At 38.9% G+C, this 24,948-nt stretch overlaps 1 protein-coding gene across 1 annotated transcript in view; it reads right to left on the bottom strand.

Moving 5' to 3' along the window:
• The window catches only part of MUSK (muscle associated receptor tyrosine kinase), a 44,600-nt gene extending 24,957 nt beyond the window's left edge, over window positions 1-19,643 (bottom strand). The window contains exons 1-8 of the mRNA XM_026713434.2: window positions 19,426-19,643; window positions 16,810-16,936; window positions 15,938-16,089; window positions 12,831-12,958; window positions 12,323-12,464; window positions 8,830-8,954; window positions 2,552-2,711; window positions 1,552-1,558 (exon numbers count right to left, since the gene is read on the bottom strand). Coding sequence (XP_026569219.2) covers window positions 1,552-1,558; window positions 2,552-2,711; window positions 8,830-8,954; window positions 12,323-12,464; window positions 12,831-12,958; window positions 15,938-16,089; window positions 16,810-16,936; window positions 19,426-19,504 — 920 coding nt within the window. The 5' untranslated portion in view covers window positions 19,505-19,643. The remainder of the gene's footprint in view (window positions 1-1,551; window positions 1,559-2,551; window positions 2,712-8,829; window positions 8,955-12,322; window positions 12,465-12,830; window positions 12,959-15,937; window positions 16,090-16,809; window positions 16,937-19,425) is intronic.
• Window positions 19,644-24,948: the final 5,305 nt, after the last annotated feature.

The following is a 24,948-nucleotide window of genomic DNA, read 5'->3' as shown; positions in this document are numbered from 1 at the left end:
GCGCATACAGGGTGACATATTTGAGAGTAGTGTTTGAATAATACACACATAGCACACAGATACACTGTACAGTAAATGTAGGTTTTTACTTCCAGAAAGGTTTAAGCAAAGTTCAAAATAGGCAATCCAAAGTCATTCACAGGTTAAATCAGTCAGTTTTCAATCCAGGCATAATCCAGTAACAAAGTCCAGTATCAAAAACAGTTCAGTAGCAGACTTACATTAAATCCAGAAAATATCAGTCAATTAGGAAAAATGGAGGAACTGCAATACTTTCCAACAGAAGGAAACAGAGATACACTCTCTTCTGAGACTAAGACTAAACAACCCAGATTTCTGGCTCCATCTTATGGCTGTTTGAGAAACCACACCCAATTACACTTTTGCATTTTCTTAAAGATACAGTTTTAAAATATTTATCCTGGTTTATGTATTTCTAACCCAAATACCTGTTAGGTGACTTATATTCCTAACACCTATACTATACAGTTAATAAATAGGAAAAGCCATTCCCAAATGGCAGCCATTATGAGAGTGCACTAGCCCCAAAAGAAAGGGAACCCCTGAATGATATTCTGATTTATTAGGAGCCCAAAAAAAATGATAAATTTTATTTTTAATAATTATTTTTTCATAGCCTTACTGAAACTATCTTCCTTAGTCTCAATATCTGTTATGGCTAAATTAATCATACAATATATACTTGCAGATAAGCCAAGAATTTCAGCTGCTTAAATATGTCTTAAAAATTGGGTCTGGCTTATCTGCAGATGGGTTTATCCTCAATTAAATACAGTACATTTTTCCGCAGTTTTTTTACTGGATATCCCACATATATATTCACAGACACTCCATCCACTGATAAGCAGACCCTTGAATTTTTAACCAATATCACTTATTTGTATTTCTGAAGCATACATACAAAGTAATTAATTGCAATAACAATTAAGGTAAAACAGAAATTAACTTGTATCATAATGTTAAATTGTGACGTTTAAAGTTACTTGACAAGTTGATATATACCCATGGACTGTGGCCTATTTGCAACCAGGCTGCACGAGCAGTGGGCTGGCTTGTATGCACACATGTGTGCAGCTCAACTTGCACAAGTCAAGCTGCGTGCGCATGTTGCTCTCACAAGTTGAGTTGTGCACATGCGCATGCCCTGGCCTGCTACTTACGTGGCTGGTTCCCCTCTCCCCTCTCTCCCCCGGGCTGCCAAGCTGCAAACATTTGGGACTGCTGCTATAAGATATGTACTTATCCCGTAGCTTTCTCAATATTTCTTTACCTCATAGGTTTGTTTCTTGATTAAATTCACACACCAAAACCCTCCATCACAAGCCGTTTTTTGCAAAGATAGAAAGAGGTGAACCAAGAAAATATTACGATCTGTATTTTAAATAGGCTTAATTGAAAATAAAAGAGCACAAATGCTCTTGGCAAGCACCCATTTTCATCTTGAGCAAAAAAAAAAAAAAGTTTTCCAAGTGGTTTCATACATTTCTCACACAATATTAGTAATGATTATGCCAAGATTTTTTTTCTTACCTCCATTCTACAGGAACAAGCAGGAGATTCATTGAAACAAACAGTTGAGTTGGGGAAAAGACAAGGAAATTGTCAGCACAATTTGCATTGTATTAAAAAAAAATCTATTAATATATTTATGGATTCAAATAAGTTTGAAAGTGCTTGATCACATTTTCCTTTTAGTTAGCAGCTGTCAGAAAACATACACTGCAAACATAGCTTCAAAGGATAAGTTGATAAAATAACCACAAAAAACAAATGAGGCTCCACTGGAGCAGAAATGCAGAAAATTAATTATCCTAGAGGTTAAAGCTAGAAGAGAGCAAAATATGATAATGGGGAGGAAATATTTAAAGACTTTTTGAAGTATGGCATACATGAAAAGCTACCACACCACATGGTTAAGATTTGCATGGAGGAATGGATTTCATTAAAATGTCCCCAGTGTGGTAAGGCTGCAAATCACCATTCCATCATCTTTTATGAGAGCGTCACATTAAAAAGAAATCAGACTAAGTTCATCATGATTTTCCATCCTCAAAGAGTTATGTACATGGGTCCTGGTGAATAAAGAACATTTTAGAGTTCTGTTTTCCTTGGAGAGCAACATACTACCAACATAAATATTATACTCCAGATGATGAAAGCTCACTGAACTATTTCCGCCTGGCCATTAGGGGATATTAATATAACACTTCATCAGCCTTCCTTCCTTGCTTCCTTCCTCTGGATGAATTTACAAAGTGGTCTTTAAGACAGCGTAATAAAGATGCCAGCAAATATGTGGGTAGCTAAAGCTCTGCCAATATCTGATATATATTGTAAGGGGAAACAGCCAGGAACAAAATAAAATTCTTAAAATTGTGTTTATCCTGGAGGAAATTACAAGGAAGTTAAAGCCTCTCACATTGGGTGCCTTTTGCATTCTATGAGGTTCCTGAATGCAATTAAAATCCTAGACCAGAGTTAAATATCATCTAATCCTTCAAGAGAAGCTCTTTTTTTCCCTGACGCATACCTGAAACATTAATAGTCGCTGCAGCTTTGGCAGTGCCGTAAGTCTCACTGTGCTTGTTAGTGGCTATACAGGTGAATAAACCCGGGCGAGTGACATAAACCTGCAGCCGTGAATCAATCATTCTGTCTTCTACTGTTTCTACAATGGATCCAGCTGACACCTAAAATAAAAAAGAGAAATGGAGAATGTCATCTCCCGCATAGTCCTGGAGATAGAAAGTTAAGTAGTTCATCTTGTGGACCAAATCATTCTGGTAATCCTTGACTTATGACCACATAGTATAAGCCTCCTGTGAGAGCAAGGGGTTGGACTAGATCAGGGATGTCAAACTTGCCCAGGGTCCGGATCCAGCCCACGGTGTGCTTAGATCTGGCCCGCAGGGCCGCACAACAAAGGACTGGCCTGCAATTCCTCTGCCAGTGAAAATGGAGCTCAGGAGGGCTGTGTGCGGCCCTCGCAAGCTCCATTTTCATAGGCAGAGGGTTGCAGGACATCATTCCATCCAAAAATGGAGCTTGCAAGGACCACGTGTGGTCCCCTGAGCTCTGTTTTCACTGGCAGAAAGTTGCAGGAGGCCATCACAGCTCAAAATGGAGCTTGGGAGCTCGTTTTCGCTAGCAGAGCACTTGGGCCACCACAGGCACCCTCCAACATGAGTGACATCATGCTGGCCATGCCCTGGCCACACCTAGACTGGCCTCTGAGGTCAAACACAACCCTGATGCGGCCCTCAATGAAATTGAGTTTGACACCCTGGACTAGATGATCTTCAAGGTCCCTTCCAGTTCTGTTACTGTTATCTTGGTAACTTTCAATAATTCCAGTGCTCTTGCACTTTTTTCAAAATCATTAGGAAAAAAAAAATAGTTGTACATTGTTTTTTAGTATATCAACCTCAGTCCAAAACAATTACTACCACTATTGACAAAGAGAACAAGCAACCACCAGAATTTGATCTAATGGGTAAAGTCCTAATCTGTCCTTTAGCATGGAAGGTACCTGGGTGACCCTCAGCCAGTCATGGTCTCTCTGCTCTTGGAAGAAAGAAATGAAAAACCATTGTCAAGAAAACTCCATGGGATTTTCCATATAGTTCCAGGATTTAAGATTGACTTGAAAGCACCCACCCATACAAACCATCACAACTCACAAATTTGCCAAATTTCATGCGAGTTTCGTGATCTGGCATGTAATGGCCAAAATCTAATAGGATTTCGAATGAGAACATCATCTCAGAAGAAATCTGGAGGGATTAAATTTTGGAGCCCGGAGACAATTATGAAATACTAATAATAAATAAGTAGTTATTGAACCTTAATGTGAAAGCTTAGAACCAAAGAATCTTGGGAAATGGAATTAATCAAGAATCATAAAATTTGTCTGTTTTTTATTTTTATCCCACATAATGGAACTAAAAGAGAATAACATGTTGCTTAGCTTCGTCCCTAACCCTTAAAGATTTAATTTTTCTGAAATTTGTATTTTTTTCTACGTTCAACGGGGCCAAAAGATAATGTTGCTTTTAAGATGAAACATAATGATTTAAACTTAAAATGTTTGCTGGTATTGAATGTGTAACAAATAAACTAATATAGAAATATTTTCCCTAAAAAAATACCGTTCTCCCAATACTTGACTGAATAAGAATAAAGATGTAAAAGGGCCAATAATTTAGCACTTCCATTCAATGATTTACTCTGAGTAGCATTAATTTCTGGATACACACACACTTTTAATTACATATTAGAATGTTGTAATTCCTGCATTAATCATGCTAAAATTTAAAAGAAAACAATTCAAAGGTTTGCGATTAAAAAATACCAATTATGTCAGTTAAATCCCAAGACAATTTAATTGGTTTTTCCATTTCTGCTGAAACATTTCACTTCGTTCTGAGTAAAATATTTAATCACTGAATATCTTCCTGCAGAAATCATTTTTGGATTTAGAGTGCCAAAACCGTTCCTACTGGAGTGTAAAAGTAATTTCTTCAAGGCATGAACTCAGTTTTCCTTTAGTTCATCCAGGTGCTGTAATGTCTGAGCTAACGCATCAGATTAAATAATATTCCCAAGTGAAACTGCTTCCCCACATGGAATTAGTAGATTTCCCAGCAAAGAGACCATTCATACAGTTACAGCTGGACAAATGTGTATTTTTATACTAGGGAGACAAGGGAGGAAGGAGGATTTTATTTCAGTAGGCTTTTAGATTCCAGAGCATGTGTGGGAGTGCATCTATTTATTGAGGACTTTTGTTGTTGTTGTTGTTGTTGTTGTTGTTGTTGTTGTTGTTGTTATTATTATTATTATTATCAGAACCTATTTGTTTTTAGATGTAGATATATGCATTTTGTATTGATTTGCTCATATACATGGCCCTGTAAAATTGATGCAGCTGTTTCAAGTACTGTAAGCTAAATAAAACAAAATAAATAAACTAGCTTAGCTACAATTAGTTTAAACACGAGTTACTCAATTAACTCCATTTTCTGAATTGGCACAACACAATAAACATATATTTGTCACACAAGTTTGGTTCACACCAAGTCTATTGGTTTATGCTTCAGGTTCTGAATCTTAGCCTGAATTTTTTTCCCAATACTTAAATGTTTACTTTAAAAATTACATGGAGTTTTTTTCAGATTCTACATGAATGTTCAAGCTTTATCAATTAAAAAAACATGTCACTTCATCAAGCTTCATTGCTCAATATGTTTATTGCAATTCTTTCTATTTTCTCCTCTTTAGATTTTCTTTTGGGTTTTTTCGTATCCTGTAACAAAAAGCTGCTTCTAAAATTTGAAGGAAGTTCATTATGGGTATCTTCCTCTTCTCTGGGTAAAGGCTTTTTATTAGAAGAAATATGAGACTCTGAAGGGTGAGTCAGAATAGTTCATTCTCTGTCTGGACCACACAACGTAGAAAACTCTCCTTGCCACGTTCACTGATAGAACTCACAGAGAGTTGGAAAATAATTTAGGGAAGATTGCAAACAGTTTCAGTTTATGAACAATCTCCCATCAAGTAATCCTTGGCCCAGCTGATTTTAAAACAGCTTGAAAGGGAGTTAATTATTGCAGCTTGCCATTCGCTTTATGGAAACTATTAAAAAATGCACGGAAAGTTTAACTCATTGTTAATAACTGTATTTTTAACTTTTCTAAGTTGGCAGTTTTTCTATTTGAAATTGGAGATTATCAGCCTGCATTTTCTTACTTGCAGAAATTCCATGACTCAGTTAAAGAACTAGTAGAAATCCATAAAAAAGATTTGTTTAACTATTATTTGATTTATCTAATAATAATTCTATAGGTAATTCAAGGTATTTGACAATGTTAGGGGCAAAAACCCCACTCACTCAGAGTTAGTATTTCCTGATCATGCTAAATTGTAATTTGGTTGTTTGTGGCTTCCACAATACCATCCCGGTATTGTGGTTTATACAATAATCCAACTTCAAGTAAACCATAATTTCACAGGAAGAGTGAACCAAGTTATTTAGTTGCAGTAGGACAACTGACTGACCTGGTTCATCCATTATGTGAAATTCATACATTTTCCTGTGGGCAGAGATTAATGTTTTTAATTTACTACCAGTAATAAAAATAAACTGAACTAGGAGGTCATAGAACATTTCAAAAATAGAAGCCATGCAAAAACTGGAGTCTGTGGATACTGAATTCTAAGTGGAAATCCTTTCCTCCACAACTTTGGTTGGTGTTTTGAATATGCAGATGAGACTGTGTTTCTGTTCACAAACATCAGAGTTTTCCCAAGTTTCCACCCAATTGTACAGAGGTGGCGCCTTTTCACTTACATATTAAATGGTACTCATGTATGAGGACCTGAAGTAAAAATAGCATATATTTACATACAATAGAACGTCAGGTCGCAAACGCTCCTCTTCATGACCAAATCGGGTGGTGAACAAAAAATCCCCCCGATTTTTGAATCGGGTCACAATTCAAAAATTGGGTGGCAAACAAAATAGGCATCGAAAGATTCCCTTTGTGTGCCAATTTTCCCTTCGTCATAATTTTTTTTGACTGCATGCATGCGCAGTCGGTCATGCGTCTGGACACAATCAAATCGGGTCGCAACCAGAGTCCGGGAACGGATTAAGGTCGTGAGACAAGGCTCCACTGTATAAGATTCATGGCATCTGTCTTACACAGAGGCAAATTGCATTCTTTTACTTAGCTTAATTATTCTTCAAAAGCAATTGTGTTTAATTTAAATAGCCCATGTAGTCTAAAATTAACTATTTGTAACATACAAATTGATAGAAAAATGTGCAGTACTTGGGTTTTGTTCACACACATACACACACACACACACACACACACACATGCTTGATTGCTTTACAATCCTGTAGTTTCCCAATTTTGCAGTGCCAAAATAAATAAAAATATGTAGTATATGGCAGGGGTCCCTAACCCCCAGGCCATGGACCAACACCGGGCCGCAGACTACCAGGAACCAGGCTACACAAGTAAGTGAAGCCCCATCCGCGCACAAATGGAATCCAGGCAGCACATGAAACCACCATCCCCTGTTTCTGGAAAAAACAGTCTAAAAGGTTGGGGGCTGCTGGTATATGGAGTCTGATAGGTACATGGATAACAGCAAGAATCATGCTGGGATCAAAGAACTGCACACCTTACAAAATAAACAAACTTCTTTCCACAGGCAAAGCCTAAAAGGATGCTACAAAGATTAGAAATTGGAGCACTGAAACTTCAGTCACATAGTATACTTCTAGAGGACAACAAACTCATTACTTCATATGTAATTGCACTGCAGGGCCTACTAAAATAAATAAAGTCATAGTAAGGGCCAAATCAGAGCCCAACAACATCAGGAAAGTATTCATTGGCCGAAAGTCCACAGCAATCACAGGCAACCATGGGCAGAGGAAAGTGGCATGCATCATGGCATTGCCATGCACATTGTGTAATTTATGTCATGAAACTGACTCAAAATAATACATATCATCTGTGCGATGAAATGGCACACGTGATATTATTGTGGCTTGTACCAAGCATCTATGGTAGCAGTGTTTTCTAAACCAATGTAAGTTGCGATTCAATTTCTAGAATTCTGGAGATTGCAGAAGGCATTTAGAATATCAATCACACTTTACAATTGAAGGGGTCAAACTCAATTTCATTGAGGGCCACATCAGGGTTGTGCTTGACCTCGGGGGGGGGCAGGGTGGACGTGGCCAGGGTGGGAGTGGCCAGCTCAACGTCACTCATGTTGGGGGTGCCAGTGGTGGCCTGAGGGCTCTGCCAGTGAAAACGGAGCTCGGAAGAGTCTCATGTGGCCCTCCTGAGCTCCGTTTTAACTGGCAGAGGCACTGTGAGCCAGTTCTTCATTGTTTCCAGGGCGACCACACAGGCCAGATCTAAGCATGCCAGGGGCTGCATCGGGTCCCTGGGCTTTGACACCCCTGTTTTAGAATATCAAACATTCTTATCTGAAAATACCAAAATATCACAATCTCTGCCTCCTCCCATGTAAACAATATACCATCCAATATGCTACCCAGCACTGAATTTAGCCAACGACAACCAAAATTTTCTCAGGCTTTCTGTTCTGTATTGCTACATTAGCATTCTTGTAACCCCTCGTCCTGATTGGCCAGGACGCACGGTGCTCAGATTGGCTGAGTGAGCTGCAGCGATTGGCCTGTTGCGCATCGCCCGCGATTGGAGGAAACCGATCGAAACGGTGTCATTGGCCGCGACTGGCAAGGCAAGTTCAATATAAGCCGCCACTGATCCGAGGAAAAGCCGAGCCGATCTCAGAACTAAATAAAGAGCTTTAAAAAGAGCCACTGAGTCTCGCGCCTCCTTTTGAGATCGGTGAATATGACACTTTCTCTACGAGCTATGCAACTTGAATAACTGATGTTAATGTCTCTTGTCAAAGACCACTATTGTAGTTATCTTAAACACATTTTCTAGCACGTAGTTGTACAAAATACTGTATATGAAAATGCAGGAAACCTGTACTGAATAAGCAAAGAGGGAGCCATGACTAGATAGTGGAGGTGTTTGCATATGAGAAATTTGTTACCCAAATCAGATTCCAAACTAAAAAGACATACAATGCAGCCACATCAGAAAGAATAATGAATTGCATTTCCATATTGCATCTCTGCTTTGCAAGAGCCTCCAACTTTTCTCTGCCAGTTTCACCCTGGTTTCAAAGCTTGACTGAATCTGGTTAAAGAATTAATCATCAGAATTTAGGAACTGCAGTGATACTTACAGCTTTTCCATTTTCAAGCCATGTTATTGTAGGAGTTGGAATGCCTGTTGCTGCACATTGCAGAGTTACCACAGAGCCAAAGCTGACATTGTAGGATTCAGGAGCCTTCAGAATTCGAGCAAAAACTAAATAGAAAAAAGCAGAAACATTAATAACCCTAAGGTTAGCTATTGGTGAAATATTTCCAGTTTCCCAAACTCACAAAATAGTTGAAGATGGAGCTAATGCAAAGCACCCAGTAATTTTTGAACCCCCCAAATACTCTACACATTTGGCTAAGAGTTCACTATTGGATTTAGATTCTTCAAAAAATAAAAATTTTATTTTATTTAAAAATAAAACAAAAGTATTTCCCATCATTGTGGTCCTCTATAGAGAGAATTGTATCTACCCCACACTAGAAAGAAAATAATGTTTGGTATCACAGAATCTCAAATGCTCTTCTCAAAATATCTCTTCTGCAAAAGAATTGTACAAATTATAAATGTTTCCATACCCTTGATTGATTGATTGATTTTTCTACTTTCTAAACCACTCCTCTTTCTCAAGTTATGATTGCTCTGAATATTTAGTTTTTTTATACAAGGATACTTAGCCACTATTTATGTCAACCACCCCAGAGAGTCCAATCATAAACTGAATGATGAGCCCTAAATAGAAACATTTGCTATATATCTAGAAATATTTCTGGAAAAGAAGAATTGCCTCTAGTCTTGAAAGAAAAACAACAAAAGATATTGGGATATTATTCTCAGATTTTATTTAACCCTTCCCCACTTGCAAAGACTTATAAGGTGCACACTTTTCAGAGTGGATAACTCTAAGGGCCAGTCTGCCCCTCCTTCCTTACAGACTGTTTGAATTCCTTTTAAAATGAAAATTCCACTGTTAACCATATAGGTTTTCAAAATTCCTTTATTGATGTTAAAAAGAGTTCATATGAGATATGTTTTCCATGGGTGAATCTAAAAGAAACCTGCAGAGACAGTAAGATCTACATATCCCAACTTGGGGCTGTAGTGGAGTAGGGGAATATAAATAACATTAAAACCGTTAATGTCCGGTGTCTATATAAATCTGTGGTACTAAATGACTCATTTTCCACATATGAAAAATATATCACAGCAGATTCCAAAAGACAAGTTCATGCAAGGATAAGATCTGTTCAAATTACCTTCCCTAGGAAGTGTGTTAGGAAGTTCTTTTGATGCTAGAGCTGACTCTTATTTGATGCATTTAAGAAGCTCAACCGTAGATTTAAATGTAGAGTTTTACCTGTTGGCTTAGTTCTCAAGTACATCCATTGAATCTGTGCATCAGATAAAATAGACTACAGTTCAGGAAAGCGCAGACCCTATTAAATTTAAGATGCCTTAAAAGGTTTTTTTTAATGGCTTTTCCCAGTGACTTTAAATAAATAACAAAACTCCTAAAAATTATTGGCTAAGAAAAATAAACTCAGCCCAGTTGCTATCCTTCAAACTGTAACAGCGGCCTGTAGATAAATTTCCTTTTGTTTAATTCTCCAGGCTCCATTGCTGGAAAGATCTGAAGTAGGAAATAGTAGGAAGTATTACAGGACAGGGCCTGAAGTCTCATCTGGATTGGGAATGGGAGACTGTGTTACTGCATAGTAACTGCTGAGTGCACAAAATTCACTTCTTGAAAAAAAAAAAAGCACAGATCAGAAGGAGATTGTAAAATAGAAGCATCTAAGAATGATGTCCCAGCTGTACCCATTTTGGCTAAATTACGAGTAGTATTAAGTACTTTTCAGTTCAACATGATCTTAGTTTTATTCTGCTGTATATATGGATTCATTGGGAATCACTAAAACAATCATCCTGTCTATGAAAGCAAATAGTAGAAAACGAAGGAGCACTGGGAATCCTTATACACTTTTAATCACAAAAGTTACATCCAAAATAAATTCTGTCAGAGTGCTAGGAACAAGCAGAGCATTTCATTATTTTACACCTGGCTTTAGTATATGAAAGTCCATATAGAGCAGGGATGTCAAACTCAAGGCCCGCAAGCGGTGCTTAGATACGGCCTGTGGGGCCTGCCTGGAAAAACCAAAGGACCACCCCACAGTTTCTTTGCCAGAGAAAACAGAGCTTCGGAGGGCTGTGCCCCCACTCCCCGATGTCCCGTTTTCAGCCGCAACGGCCTCCTGTAGCCCTCTGTCAGTGAAAACGGAGCTCACGCTCACCCCCAGCCATACACATAACCAATCCTCTGAGGTCAAACACAATCCTGATGTGGCCCTCAATGAGTTTGACACCCCTGATATAGAGCTAGCAGAGAAGAATCCAGATCCTGTTTTGTTTGAAAGCTGCTAGTGTGGTATTTATTTATTTCTTTGCTTGCTTGCTTCTTTGTTTGTTTCTCTGACTTCTATACTACCTATCTTGCCGAGGCAACTCTAGGTGGCTTACAGTTAATGCCTAAATGGCACACTTGTTGTCATACTTTGCTTATTCTTGTGCTTTTCTCGGTTATATCTGAATCTTCAGAATGTGAGGTTCTGTACTATGTTTAAGTTTGCATGATACTACACAATATATACTAATGTATATTAGTATTTCTATTGTGGATAAGTCATTAATGAGGTACATTATTCACCCCGATGGTTGGAAGATTTAAACCTTCCTTTGTTGAACTAAAGACTTTCTGATATAATGAACTAAAACTTCAGGAATTTCCCTGCAGCGTGATTGATAGCCAGGCTGGCTGAAACTTCTAGAACTTCTAAAATCCAACATTTCTGGAAGTCATCCAGTTAAGTAAGACAAATCTAGTATTCCAGGAAGCAGAACTAGAGTAAACCAAGAACTGATATCAGCTCTGTCATTCAGAATAATGTATCACATGTATCCAAATATATTAATCCACACACATATGCATATGCAAATAATCTTGGAAAAGCCATAAATATTATCCCATGGGAAGCAAGGTTATAAGATAAATTCCCAAATATATGTCTTTTAGAAGTATATTTATTTTGAATTTACCATTAACATGAATTCCTTGCAGACAGACAAACAAAACCCTTGGTAAGAAGGCCAATGATGAAGAGCCTCTGTGGCGTAGTGGTTAGAGTGCAGTACTGCAAGCTACTTCTGCAGCCAGCTGCCTACAGTTTGGCAGTTCAAATCCCACCAGGCTCAAGGTTGACTCAGACTTCCATCCTTCAGAGGTGGGTAAAATGAGGACCCAGATTGTTGGGTGCAATATGCTGACTCTGTGAACTGCTTAGAGAGGACTATAAAGCTGTATATAAGTCTAAGTGCTATTGCTATTGCTACTAGATTGATTAGATTAATCTCATAGATTAGATTTGTTAATTTCTATTCACTCACAGATTCAAAGCTGGGCTCAAAGACTTCCATTTTTGTCCTGAACACTTTTGCAAAAATATATTTGCAGTACGGATGTCAGATGAATGCAGATTCTGCATTTGAGTGGACACATGACCAAATGGATCACTCACCTTCCACTTCCAGAATTACAGGTTTAGAGTAGGCTGTCCCGAGACTGTTCTTTGCCACACAGCGATAGTGTCCACCATCTTCCTTCTGCACATCATGAATCCTTAAACTGCCTGATTCAAGAATAGCAATTCGAGAATTTTCCTGCCACAAAATGTAAAGCTTCAAGTCAAATGAGGTAGAATATAGCTTGTGAGCCAGGCTGATCTATTTATTTATTTGATTTATATTCCTATTTCATTTGTATAATTTGAGGCAGCTTACACAATGGCCCTTCCTAGTTTCCCCACAACAGCCACCTTGTAAAATGATTTGGGCTGACAGAAAATAATTGGATCAAAGTCACCCACCTGGTTTTCATGTCTAAGGTTAGACTAGAATCCACACATTCTAGGTTTCTGGTCCAGTACCTTAATCCTCATCCTATGAAATAACAACTAATACATTATTTTTTCTCAAACCAGTTCTTCAAAAAGATGAAAATTATAATGAAATACTTACAATACTCACCTTTACAACATTTTCTCCTTTGATCCAGGAAACTGAAGGCTTGGGATTTCCCATTGTAGTGCATTGGAAAACAGCCTTTAATCCTTCAATGATTTTCAGATTTGAAGGTGGACGAGTTATTTTCGGTTCTACAATTTTAAGGATCAAAATGAAACGAAGTCAAATATGCTAAAGTAGGAGGGACCAACCTTTAGCACAGTGGAGTACAACCTTAACAACTTTAAGACTTGTGGACTTCATCTCCCAGAATTTCCCAGCCAACTTGTTGAAGTCCACAAGTCTCAAAAATTGCCAGGGTTGGACACCCTTGTGCAAAAGTCACATTATACTTTAACAAGATGATGGGGTCCATTTTGTCATCAACATCCTTACTCACTTCTAGCAAAGCAATTGAAGAGCTTGCTATCTCCCAAACATTTCTAGAGACTTATAAGGCTTATAAGGCTTTTCAAAGGAGAGTAGAAGCAAGTTTGGAGGAAAATGTATGTAGGTAGATCATGGAAATTCAGGAAAAGTTAACTAAGATTGCAACTTCAGCATTATGAGGAAAGAATTATGGGCTGGTGTGGGGAAAACATCAATATTGCCACTGCTCAAAAAGTTTAAGCTAGTACTGATTTCCCAAATAAAGACATGACGGTAAACAGCAAACAGCATGTAAAATGAAACTTGGTATTTTTCCTTCTAAAAATTTAACAGAGGGTTTAAATCTTGTTCTGAAGCCAATTCTCTCATTGCTCGCGTATTCAGAAGCATTCCCTAATTTAAACCTGTATTGATCTTCTGGGCCATTTTTTAAAAAATAGGATTACAGTTCATATTTCTGTGCGCTCAGAGCAATCATGCAATCAGGATCCAGTAGTTTTTCCTTGTTTCAGAATAGCCACCTTACATTTCACAGCTTTCTCCCATCTAACTCATCCTATTATATCAAATCCACCATTGAGCTATGCTTGGAATATGATCTTCTGACATTTATATGTAATTCTTCTTCCTCTTTTTGGGGGGATCTTTATGAAGCTGGAAAAACTTAATGAGTAACCGTACCTGATACCAATTGATATTCAGTACAGTTAGGATTAGATAAATTAGATATATTGCTTTATAGCAAGTGGTCTTTGACTTTCAACTGTTCAACAATAGTTCAAAGTTACAATGGCTTGGAAAAGATGACTTACAACCAGAGATGGTATTCAGCAGGTTCTGACCAGTTCTGGAGAACCGGTAGTGGAAATTTTGAATAGTTTGGAGACCCGGCAAATACCATCTCTGACTTGCCCCGCCCCCATCTATTCTCTGGGCTGGGCCTTTTTTTGTTGCCCTGCACAGGAGAACGGAGCTGGGAAGCAGGTTAGTGGGGTGGGTAGGGAATGGGGATTTTGCAATAACCTTCCAGAGGTGGTATTCAGCAGGTTCTGACCAGTTCTGGAGAACCAGTAGCAGAAATTTTGAGTAGTTTGGTAAGCCAGCAAAACCCATTTCTGACTGGAGATTTTACACTATCCTTCTTCCCCTGCCATACCCACCAAGCCATGCTCTCAGAACCGGTAGTAAAACTTTTTGAATCCCACCATTGCTTACAACATGTACTGGCACATACAATTGTCATTCCATCCCTGTGGTCATGTGATTGCAATTTGGAGGTTGGAAACCAGTTCGCATTTAAGATTGGATGCAGTGTCCTGCACTCACATGGTCATGTTTTGTGATTACCATTTTCAGTAAAAAAAAAAAAAGTCCATTAGGGAAACTGGGTTCACTTAATGATGGTGTGATTCGCTTAACAACTGTGTGTTTCACTTAATGACCGATGTAAAAATTGTTGCAAAATTAGGTCTGACTTGATTTATGACTGCAGTGACTAGTGGATAATCTGATGTAGCCATAAATGAAAGACTACCTGTGCACAGATAATCCTCAGTTTACAACTACAATGGAGCCCAAAATTTCTGTTGCTAAGCAAGTGAATTTTGCCCCATTTTACAACCATCCTTAAGTCAAGTTATTAAGTGACTCACTGCAGTTGTAAGTTAGTAATATGGTTGTTGAGTGAATCTGGCTCCCCCGTTGACTTCGCTTGTCAAAAGATTACAAAACATGATCGCATGACCCTGGGACACTGCAACCATCATAAATATGTGTCAGTTGCCAAGTGTCTAAATTTTGATCACATGACCATGGCAATGTTGCAATGGTGAAATAGTCGTTTTTTTCAGTGCTGTTGTAACTTTGAACCATCACTACACAAACTGTTGTAAGTTGAAGACGAGCTTTATCTGTGTTGCCATGCTCTCTTCACACAGACATACATGCATACATAGCGACAGTTCTAAAGATGTTTATTCAAACCCCACAATCAAGCCCTCAGAAAGCACCCATGTTGCTCAAATACAGTTTCCGATCTCAGCACAACAAGACTCTCTGGGGAAACTGAGTCCAATGGGCACACACAAAATCCAGGAAACAATCCACGAGTCAAACGGATCAGGATAACAGCACAAGCACACAAGGTAAGGAACTGGGCACGTTGCTCCAGCAATGTTCAAGTCCTCGGGGCAGGATTAAGTAGGTGACACCTTCATGAGAGGTGAGGCTACCTCCTCACAAGTAGCCTAGCTGACCAACATTCCTCCTACCTCCTATCTGCCCTACATGTCCCTGGATCGGGAGAAAGTGTGAACTCCACCTCCTCCTCGTTGTTAACTGGTGGCAGCTGGCCAACTCGCTGCACCTGTGGTGCACCTCACTCAACCTCAGCCTGTCGCTCATCCAATCGCCCCAGCTGAGGCTGCTTCGTCAGGCTATCACTGTCTGAGCCCTGATCCGGGCTATCATCCAACTCTGCACTTTCCTCTGCCAACTCAAACTTATCTTCCTCCTCTGAACTCATTTCCCGAAAGTGGTCCATCGCCAGATCCATGACAGTATTATTTTGCTGTTGATATTAGGTTATACGTATTGATCATTTATTCCTTTGCTTGTACTTTGCTTAAATTTAAATTCATACAAAATAAAAGTATTAATACTCAAGTAAAATATTGCCTTGATTTCTAGCTCACTTGAATTTTCAGTGACTTTTAATTCAGTAAAAGGGTAGGTATACTTACTCATTTTCACTTGTAATGCTCCACAGCTTTCTGCTTCTACTCCTACACCATTGTTTGCAGTACAACAATATATCCCATCATCACTGTCTTCCACACTCAGAATAGTTAGGAGTTGCCCATTTTCTCGTATGGCATATCTAGTATCAAAAAATCTGAGAACATATTTAGATGCGTCAAGGAAGAGTTTATTTAAAAGTGCAAGTCAGAACATAACTTTCTACACACACACACACCCTTGGCCTTTACAATCCAATAGCTGGTTTCAAAAGGTGGGGCCCTTCTGAGATGTTTGCCATGTCCAAATTACTTCTATAAGCTAAGCCTCTTATCTGACTTTTGTCTACTCTGCAGCTGTTCCTCCTGTCTTCTCAATGTCATTCCCAAATACCATTATACATTTTATATTTATCATGCACCTATAAAAAATAATGCATGAATTGACTTTATAGAATGCTGCACTGGTGAATAGAATTAATATGGGGTATAATATTATGGGTAGAGACCAGGAGTGGTATTCTACCGGTTCGTCCCGGTTCGGCTGAACCAGTAGCTCCAAGGATCATCTGTGAGCGAACCGATCAGCTGCTGGGCCCGCCCACCCGCCCTGGCTTTATTCTGACCTTTATTACCTGGTTTTCAAGCTCAGCTGCTTCGCGCAGCACAGTGGATTGCTGCACGTCAGCTGTTTAACACAGACGGAGAGTGCAAGATTGCAGGAGAAAATCAGTAGCAAACCTTCTGCGCACATGCGTTTTGTGCACGCCCACAGAACCAGTGGTTAAAAAAATTGAATCCTACCACTGGTAGAGACCAATAGTGATATTTTCTGAGAGCACCCACATTCTGTGGTCTTTTGCGCATTTAATTCATACCTGATAGGAATGTTATTACGTGTCCAGGTAATTTCTGCCTGGGGAAAGGATTTTACGACACACACAAAAGTGGCTGCCTCTTCAACCAGTGCATCCACAGTCTCAAGAGGGGTGGTGATGATTGGAGCTGTGACAAAATACACCACAAAAGCAGCATAAGAAAGTGAATACATTTCACATTAAATCCTGCAGCTTGACCAAGCAAATTTGTACGAATCCAAAACCAATTACACTTGACTGAAAAATAGTCAAGATGCAGAGCAAAGGCGTTCAAATGCAGGCATGCATTCATGCATTATCTTATTCTCTCCTTCTGGAATGCGAGAAGGATTCTCAGCTTTGCTGTAGTGCTTCTGAGTGTCCCATGCATCTTTATAAACATGATCCATTTCTGATCATTGTAATCTCTGGACATTAAAAGGCTTTTTAAAAGATGGCTTCATTTTCTGAGATCCCGTCCTGCAGGTCTTCTTCTATGTGGGGTCTCAGATATGAAAAAATGGGAACCACACTCTTCCTCCGTACTTTCTGTTCTTGGAAAAGGAATCCATACCCTCCTTGCAGCTACATCATCTCAATTTGAATTAGTTTCTGCAATGGTTTGAAATCCTATCTGAAAGGTTGTGACTATCTGTGTTATTTAAAAATAAATTACAGCCACTTTGACCCTTTATGGAATGGAAGGCAGGTTACAAATTATTTTTTAAGTTAATAACATTCTGAACAAAGGATTGCTGGTCAGGAACACCATTTTTACTAACAGCAAAGATTGAGGTCAGGATGAATCACTAAATCACACTTCAGTGTAATTTAGCTTCATGACAGATGACAAAAATCATAGTTAGCTATGTTATGATGGCCAACTCTAGATCCAAGGGGAGGCTATCTATATAGTCTGACACAGCTAAAGAACATGATAGTGCCAAGCAATGTAATGATCACCTCCCTTAACACAAACTGTTTGAAAGGATACAAGAAAGGCCTTTTAGCTTTCTTCAATATTTATATAAGCAGGGAACTTTAATTCTACTGCACATACCTAATTTCTTTATCACTGGAAGCTCTGTATATATTACGTGTTACATTAGCAGAGATAAATGTAACCCTGGTTAGGTGGGTGGGCCAGCGTGGCCTTGAAAATACATGAAAATGTTTTCGTACCACATAATTGTGTTTGCTGGATATCTAAAGAATTTATAAATTGTTTTGTTCTTGGCGGGATATGACATACTGCACACAATCGCCAAAAGAAAAAAAAAACCCAATTCTTTAAAAGATATTAACTGTTGTCCCTGGCATTTGGCATTCTTTCTGACACATGCCAAAGGGCATGTTATGAGTAGAGAAGAAAATCCCCAAAAATTCATAATATTGCAAAATGCTACTATTCTTGTATCACTCTTCCTTTGTAAGTACTCTTCAAAAATGCTGAGACTGCAGCTCCGAGTAATGAAAGCCACTCTGGTCTGATTTGAAAATTTCCCTTTCCACATTTAGTCAAAATTTCAAGTTTCAAACTATATGGCAAAGATCTGTATAAGATTCCTAAATTTCTCTTTGATGAGAGGGAAAGCAATTTGATTGAAGGCAGAGCAAACAAAGAATTTAGCACTGTGTACTTTATTCATCACATTATTTTAGCCCACTTAAATCTCTTACAAACAAACATTGAAATAAGATGGAATTCCTCTTTTAATTGTTGGCATTGTTGTAATCAATCTACATAAAGACAACAGGATTTTTCCTTCATCTGGGTACCTATCTACCATAGAGAAGAGGCATATACTGTATTTCTGAGTCACTGTTATTTTGTCCTGCAAATATGCTCCATCATATTCTATGTTTAAGTTCTTAAAAATCCATAAAAGGAATTCCAGTATGGATTTGTTTGTTTTTTTCATACAGCAGACATTTCTGAACATACTTATTGGTCAAATACAATTTATGATATAGGTCAAGTGTTGGAAAAATCCAGCAATTTTTTTTCAGAAAAGGCGAAGCCAACTAATCATTACAACTGCAAACTGGATACCAATTTATTTGGGAGTAAATTCCAGCAAGACTTCCAGTTTAATTGATCTGTAGAGGAGCTTGCTAAGTAACACCTGGTTGTCAGCAACATGACCTTAATGGGCCTTCTTTGCAAGCAACAATTCAGAGAGCTATCCTCAAAATTCTAATTTGAACATTAATCAAGGAGATGTGTACTATGTCACTTCGAACAAGCATCTATCTCACTCAAAATCCTCCAGTATCTCTGTATCTATGCACATTTACTTAGAAGTCCCAACTGTGTTAAGTGGATTTATTCCCAAGTAAACATTCAACATTGCTGGCTATATATATTTGGAAAATGGTTTTTGATACATACTATAAACAAAAATACCTACACGGGGAAATTCATCAGAGCACCAGTCATCGTGATATATGTACAGACAAGTTCTTCCATGGTGATTGTCCAAAGACAATTACAGATGCACTCACAGGCAAACCAGCTCATTTATACAAATCCCAGGAGCTTATATATATTCACCCAACAGCCCGGGCAGGTCCAAGATCAAAAATAAATATCTAACCAGTGGCAAAGCAAAGAGAGGACCCGTTATTTATACCTACCTTTAGGGAGCTTCTCTGTCAAGCTGAAGGCAGCCAGGGTGAAGATCTGTATAAGAGGAATGTTTAGCCAATCTTTCATGATTTATCCGAAAAAGGGTTGAGGGAGAGGATTTGTCCCCTTTAGCCAAAGATAGGCATTTTTCTTCGAGTTGCTTAGTTTTAAAGCATGGTTTGTTGCAAAGTGCTGCTTGGACACTGACTCGTGGGTTCTAAGTATAAGCAGGAATCCTCCGACTTGGCTGCAGTGATGGACACGGCCAGCTGGTGGGCTTCAACGTCAGTCAGCATCAACAATGTGGAGGCTCATGAAACAAGAGAGCACAAATCCCCTGGGAATGCCTTTTGAACAAACAGTGGGGGAGTAAACAATGCCTCAAAGTCCTTTCTAAAATAATAGCTTGGTCTCGGGCCAATGAAACATGTTGAGCTTCAGCATCATGTAAGAGGGCATTCGTCTGCAGATCTTCTTACTTTTCTAAAGCCTCCCTCTCTTGCTGGACCAAAGCAGAAGTCCATTTTCTCCAGCATATTCCTGGATGCTGATAAAGCTATAACAACTTGATGCCTCTCTTGTCCAAAACCATTTGCTCACACTGGCCAACACTAAAAACCAGCAGCCCCCAACCTTTTGGACACCAGGGACTGGTTCCATGGAGAGAGTGTTTTTTTCTGTGGACTGGAGGTGGCGTAGTTTCGTATGCTGCCTGCATCCCACAGATGGGGCTTCGCTTGTTTGTGCCACCTGGTTTCTGGCATGCCACAGACTGAGCGTTGGGAACCCCTGCTATAAATTCAAAGTTCATAGGTTTATTTCATTATTTTGCTGGGCTTTTTTATGTTGCCCCCATATAACTAACTCAAAGGAGCATACATATCCTATTCTATAAAATGAGATTTACCATACACATAATCAATAATCCATAATTCTGTGCCAGGAACAATAAACAAAATATCTGTAGCCTAAACCAGGGCTGTCAAACTCGCGGCTTGCCCACACCCAGTTTAGCGAAGGGGAGAAAAGTCACGATAAGTCACATAATGATGCCCTCATGATGGGAGTTTGATACCCCTGGCCTAAACTAACCTCTATATCCTACATTCAGAGTGGGACCATTTCATAACACACCTATCACCAGGTACTGGTGCCAAAGGCAGGTTTTAATCAGTTTCCTAAAATCTATAAAGGTAGAGCCCAACGAATTTCACAGTTTTAAAGAAGAAGGGAGCAGTTGAAAAGGTTTCTAAAGGAAACAATAGAAATTAACATTAGCATTTAGGCTTATATACTGCCCAATAGCACTTTACAGCACTCTCTGGATGGTTTACAATTTGCATATTTCATTTGCATATTGCCCCAACAATCTGGGTCCGCATTTTACAGACCTTGGAAGGATGAAAGGATGAATTAACTTTGAGCCCTGTCTGGACTGAGCTGCAAGCTATGGGCAGAGTTTGCTTCCAATACTGCACTTCAACCAGATCTCGTGTGTTCCATCACATTCCCATCAGAAGGTGACATTCTCTCATATGAATACAAAAAGAGAAGATATCAGCCAGTTTATGGGAATACTATGACTTAGGCATAAATAATATTTATTTAAACTTAACTTACATTCACTAAAATCCAAAAAACTCAGTAAAACCGAGCAAGTTCAGGAAGTACAAAATATTGGACTGTGGAAAAGATAAAACCATGGAAGACACAGAGGGTGAAAAGAAAGGGAGTAACTGACTAGGTGTAGTTTTGAAATAGACAGCAGCTTTCCACATAGCCACATTTTGTCAGAAAAATAAATCTACCTCTGTCTAACGATTAGCAAAACAAACCTTGTATTAGACAAGATATCTGACATAATAGTCGGGGTGGGATTCAAAACTTTTAACAACCGGTTCTGTGGTTGTGGATTAGTTGGTGGGCATGGCTTGGTGGTCATGTGACTGGGTGGACATGGCTTGGTGGTCATGTTATTGGCTGGGTGTGGCCAACTCAATATCACTCACATCGAGTCACGCATCTCCTCGCCTGCCTCTCATGATTGTGTGGATGCTGCAACAGTCGTAAGTGTGAAAAATGGTCGTAAGTCACTTTTTTCAGTGCCACTGTAACTTTGAATGGTCATTCCACACAAGCAAAGTACCAGCAAAGGAGGGGAAAAAACTCCAGAGAAGTTCCTGAGACAAAAAGTCTTGTCCTGCCAAGAATGTAATAAGGGTTAACGGAGAGGCAGTTTCTGTAAGCAATACCAGAATGTTTCCTTCCTGCCTTCCTTACAGGATTAGGCCAGTAATTTCTTCTAACAACCAGTTCTCCGAACTGCTTAGCGTGTTAACAACTGATTCTAGCGAATAGATGTGAACTGGTAGAATCCCACCCCTGATAATAGCTATGATCGCATTGGTCTGATTAAGACTTTTCTTCAGCTCTGAGCTGAACAAGCTTCTCGGATGAGAAGTGAAATATCTTCAAAGAAAAACCAGAAAGTCCAGTTGCCTCTTGAAAAAGCACCTTTGGGGTAACCATGACCTGGAAGACTGAGTATCTTCATAAACATCTCATTCATTCATTCATTTCAAGCATTTATAAAGCTGCCCAATTCAATTATGATTCTGGGCAGCATACCACAAAAATAAGCATTCAGAAAAAAAATAACTATACTTCATTAAAATATATATAATATGATGAGCCGAACAAGACTATTACAACAACAAAATTTATTTACATCGCTTCCACTGGCCCAAAGGTGTTTTTCCAAATGGCGACTGGACTTAGATGAGAAGCGCAATGCTTTCCAGGAAAAAAAACAAAGAAAGTCCAGTTGCCTTTTGGAAAACCATCTTTGGGACAACCATGACCTGGATAATTAAGAATCTCCATAAACATTGTTAGATCTGGGAGGATGGTTCAAGAACAGAGGCAAGACTCAGATAGCAACAACAGCTCTTTATTAATGACTTCAGATCTGAGCAACTAACCCCAGCCGCAGCAGCCCCTTATATAGGGCTGGCTGCGGCTAGGCAGCCAATGAAGGCTATTTGAGTTTGCCGCTCTTGGCAGGGCCAATCGCGGCAGCCCGTTTACTGGCCAATCGCATCAGTCTATGGTGACCAATCACGATCGGTTATCAGCGGGCCAATCAGATTTGCAGGCTACGAGCCTGCTAGTCCGGAACAAACATAATTTCCACTGGTAATGCTGGTGACAATACAATCAGGAACTTTGGTCTACGGGCATGCCCTCTTCTTCTCCTCCAGGATTTGCCTTCCATGGCCATTTCAGTTTGAGCAGTAGGAAAGGCCAGACAAATAATGCCTGGTCAGCACTTCAAAAAATACTGACAAGGGATTATGTGCCTTCTTATATGCAGGGATGTAGCATTCTTCCAACTCATATTAGATCCGTTTTTTAAACAAAGGCTTTAGCACACTTTTGAAATCATGCTAAACTTGTAATTTAATTGGCAGCTTTTTTCTTCAGACAGCAGGTTTTGTCCTGCCTAGGAAACTGATTTAAATTGGAAAAGAGAACCAACTTCTCTGACCTGTCCCATCTAGGCAACATTCTAGATCTTGATTGTTTCTGTCAACAAGGATTTTTTTTTCATGACCATACTCCTTACAGTTTTCATTCCCTCTCAGAGTGTACTTTGTTTAATTCTACACCCTTTGGGTTTTTTTTAAATAACTTTTATTAAGTTTTCAACAGAATAAAAACAAAACCAAATTTGAACTGAAGAAAAAAAAAGGGGAAAGTAATGAAAAAGTGAAAAAGAAATAAAGAAAAAGAAATAGAAGAGAAAGAAAAAAGTAATACATAGTAAATAAATAGTAATAAAGTAGCTTCCAATCTTCTTAATAGCAGTTATAAGTATATTTACACAGACACACACACTTAAGGTTACATTATAATTTCTTTCTTTCCATCATCTACCCCAAAGGTGTTAAACACGTGGCATCATGTTGCTATCATATGATATTTCATTTTTTCCAGAGGTGGTATTCAGCAGATTCTGGCCAGTTCTAGAGAACCAGTAGTGGAAATTTTGAGTAGTTCAGAGAACCAGCAAATACCACCTCGGACTGGCCCTGCCCCATTTATTCTCTGCCTCCCGAGTCCCAGCTGATCGGCTGAGTCTTCTTTTGTTGCCGTGCACAGGAGAAGAGAGCTGGAAAGCAGGTTAATGGGTTGGGGAGGGAATGGGACTTTGCAGTAAACTTCCCCCAGGAGTGGGGAGAGAATGGAGATTTTACAGTATCCTTCCCCTGCCACACCCACCAATCCACACTCACTAAGCCACACCCACAGAACCAGTAGTAAAAAAATTTGAATCCCAGCACTGATTTTTTTTCCCTTCGTGGAGCCGGGGTGGGCGTGGCCTGCAAATGATGCATCGGGCCCCCAGGCCCCCAGTTTGATCTACCTGATCTACCCTGTCTAATATTCAGAAAAAGCCCAAGGGAGAAATCTCCAGCACAGAACCTAAAACATTCGGCCTACTTGAAAAGTAACCAACCTAACCACCCCCATCCTAAATGTCTGCACAAATTCAAGCAACCCCGCCCCATGACATTTGGGAGAGCAATTGGTGATTGTTTTTCCTGCTGATGGGAGGATAAACAGTCAGGGAATCCACAGATCCCCTCCTTTGCTTGTCCTGAGCCAATACCAGCCCCATTAGTGTACCAGGTTGCAATTCAGCCATCGGGACAATGCAATTTATGTTAACATAGTTTCGTACTGACTGGGGGATTGGAGCGTTAAAGCAGCTGTGAGGGAGAACTTAGACGTATCAATGTTATTCACCATGCTAAAAACAGTGATGGTGAAGTGTCAGATCAGAGGAACATAAATTAAGGGGATTCTTTAAAATCAAGATGATTAATAACTAATACCGTTCATTGCATACAAATTCATTTTTAAAGTTAAACGTACAGCACAGAAAAAATAAAATATATCCTGGAATATAATTGTTTAGATATCTGGTCATCTGCTGTACTCAATAAGGTTTTTGCTTCATCAGGATTTGCTTTATTGGATGAAATTAAAAAAAACAAATATTCTTATACTTGAAGACAAACAAAACTTGTCAGCTTAAGACCTGAAGCAAATTGCAAAAACAGAGTTATGTCTTGGAAATAGATTCAGAAGTTTGCAAGACTACAGGAAGTAGAAGCAAGTTTTAGAAACTGCTGCCAATGGGGATAGAATGGCTTTTCTTTTAATTGATCTTGCCAGCAGCTGTTCCTGTGAACTGAGAAATGATATACTCTTTGTGCAGGTTAAAAATGTAAACTTGCTTTTCTGTTCACAAAAATTAAAATATTTGCTTTATATAAAACAAAAATACAGAGTCTTTCTAAATGTTCTTTATTTGCTTATTGGATTTTTTATTTTTGTAAAATTTAAAATAATCCCCAAATATCTTGCCAGGCACTGTTATTTTTTTTTTATTCCATCTCATATTAATGGAAAAAGCCTATTTGCTTTCTGAATCAATAAAGTCCAAACGTAAGTACTTACCAAAA

The sequence above is a fragment of the Pseudonaja textilis genome, chromosome 2, assembly GCF_049901715.1.
Source record: "Pseudonaja textilis isolate UNSWEBS1 chromosome 2, rPseTex1.2, whole genome shotgun sequence".
NCBI classification, from domain to species: domain Eukaryota; kingdom Metazoa; phylum Chordata; class Lepidosauria; order Squamata; family Elapidae; genus Pseudonaja; species Pseudonaja textilis.
Note: the sequence above shows the minus strand (reverse complement) of the source record. Positions and strands in the feature narration are given on the sequence as shown.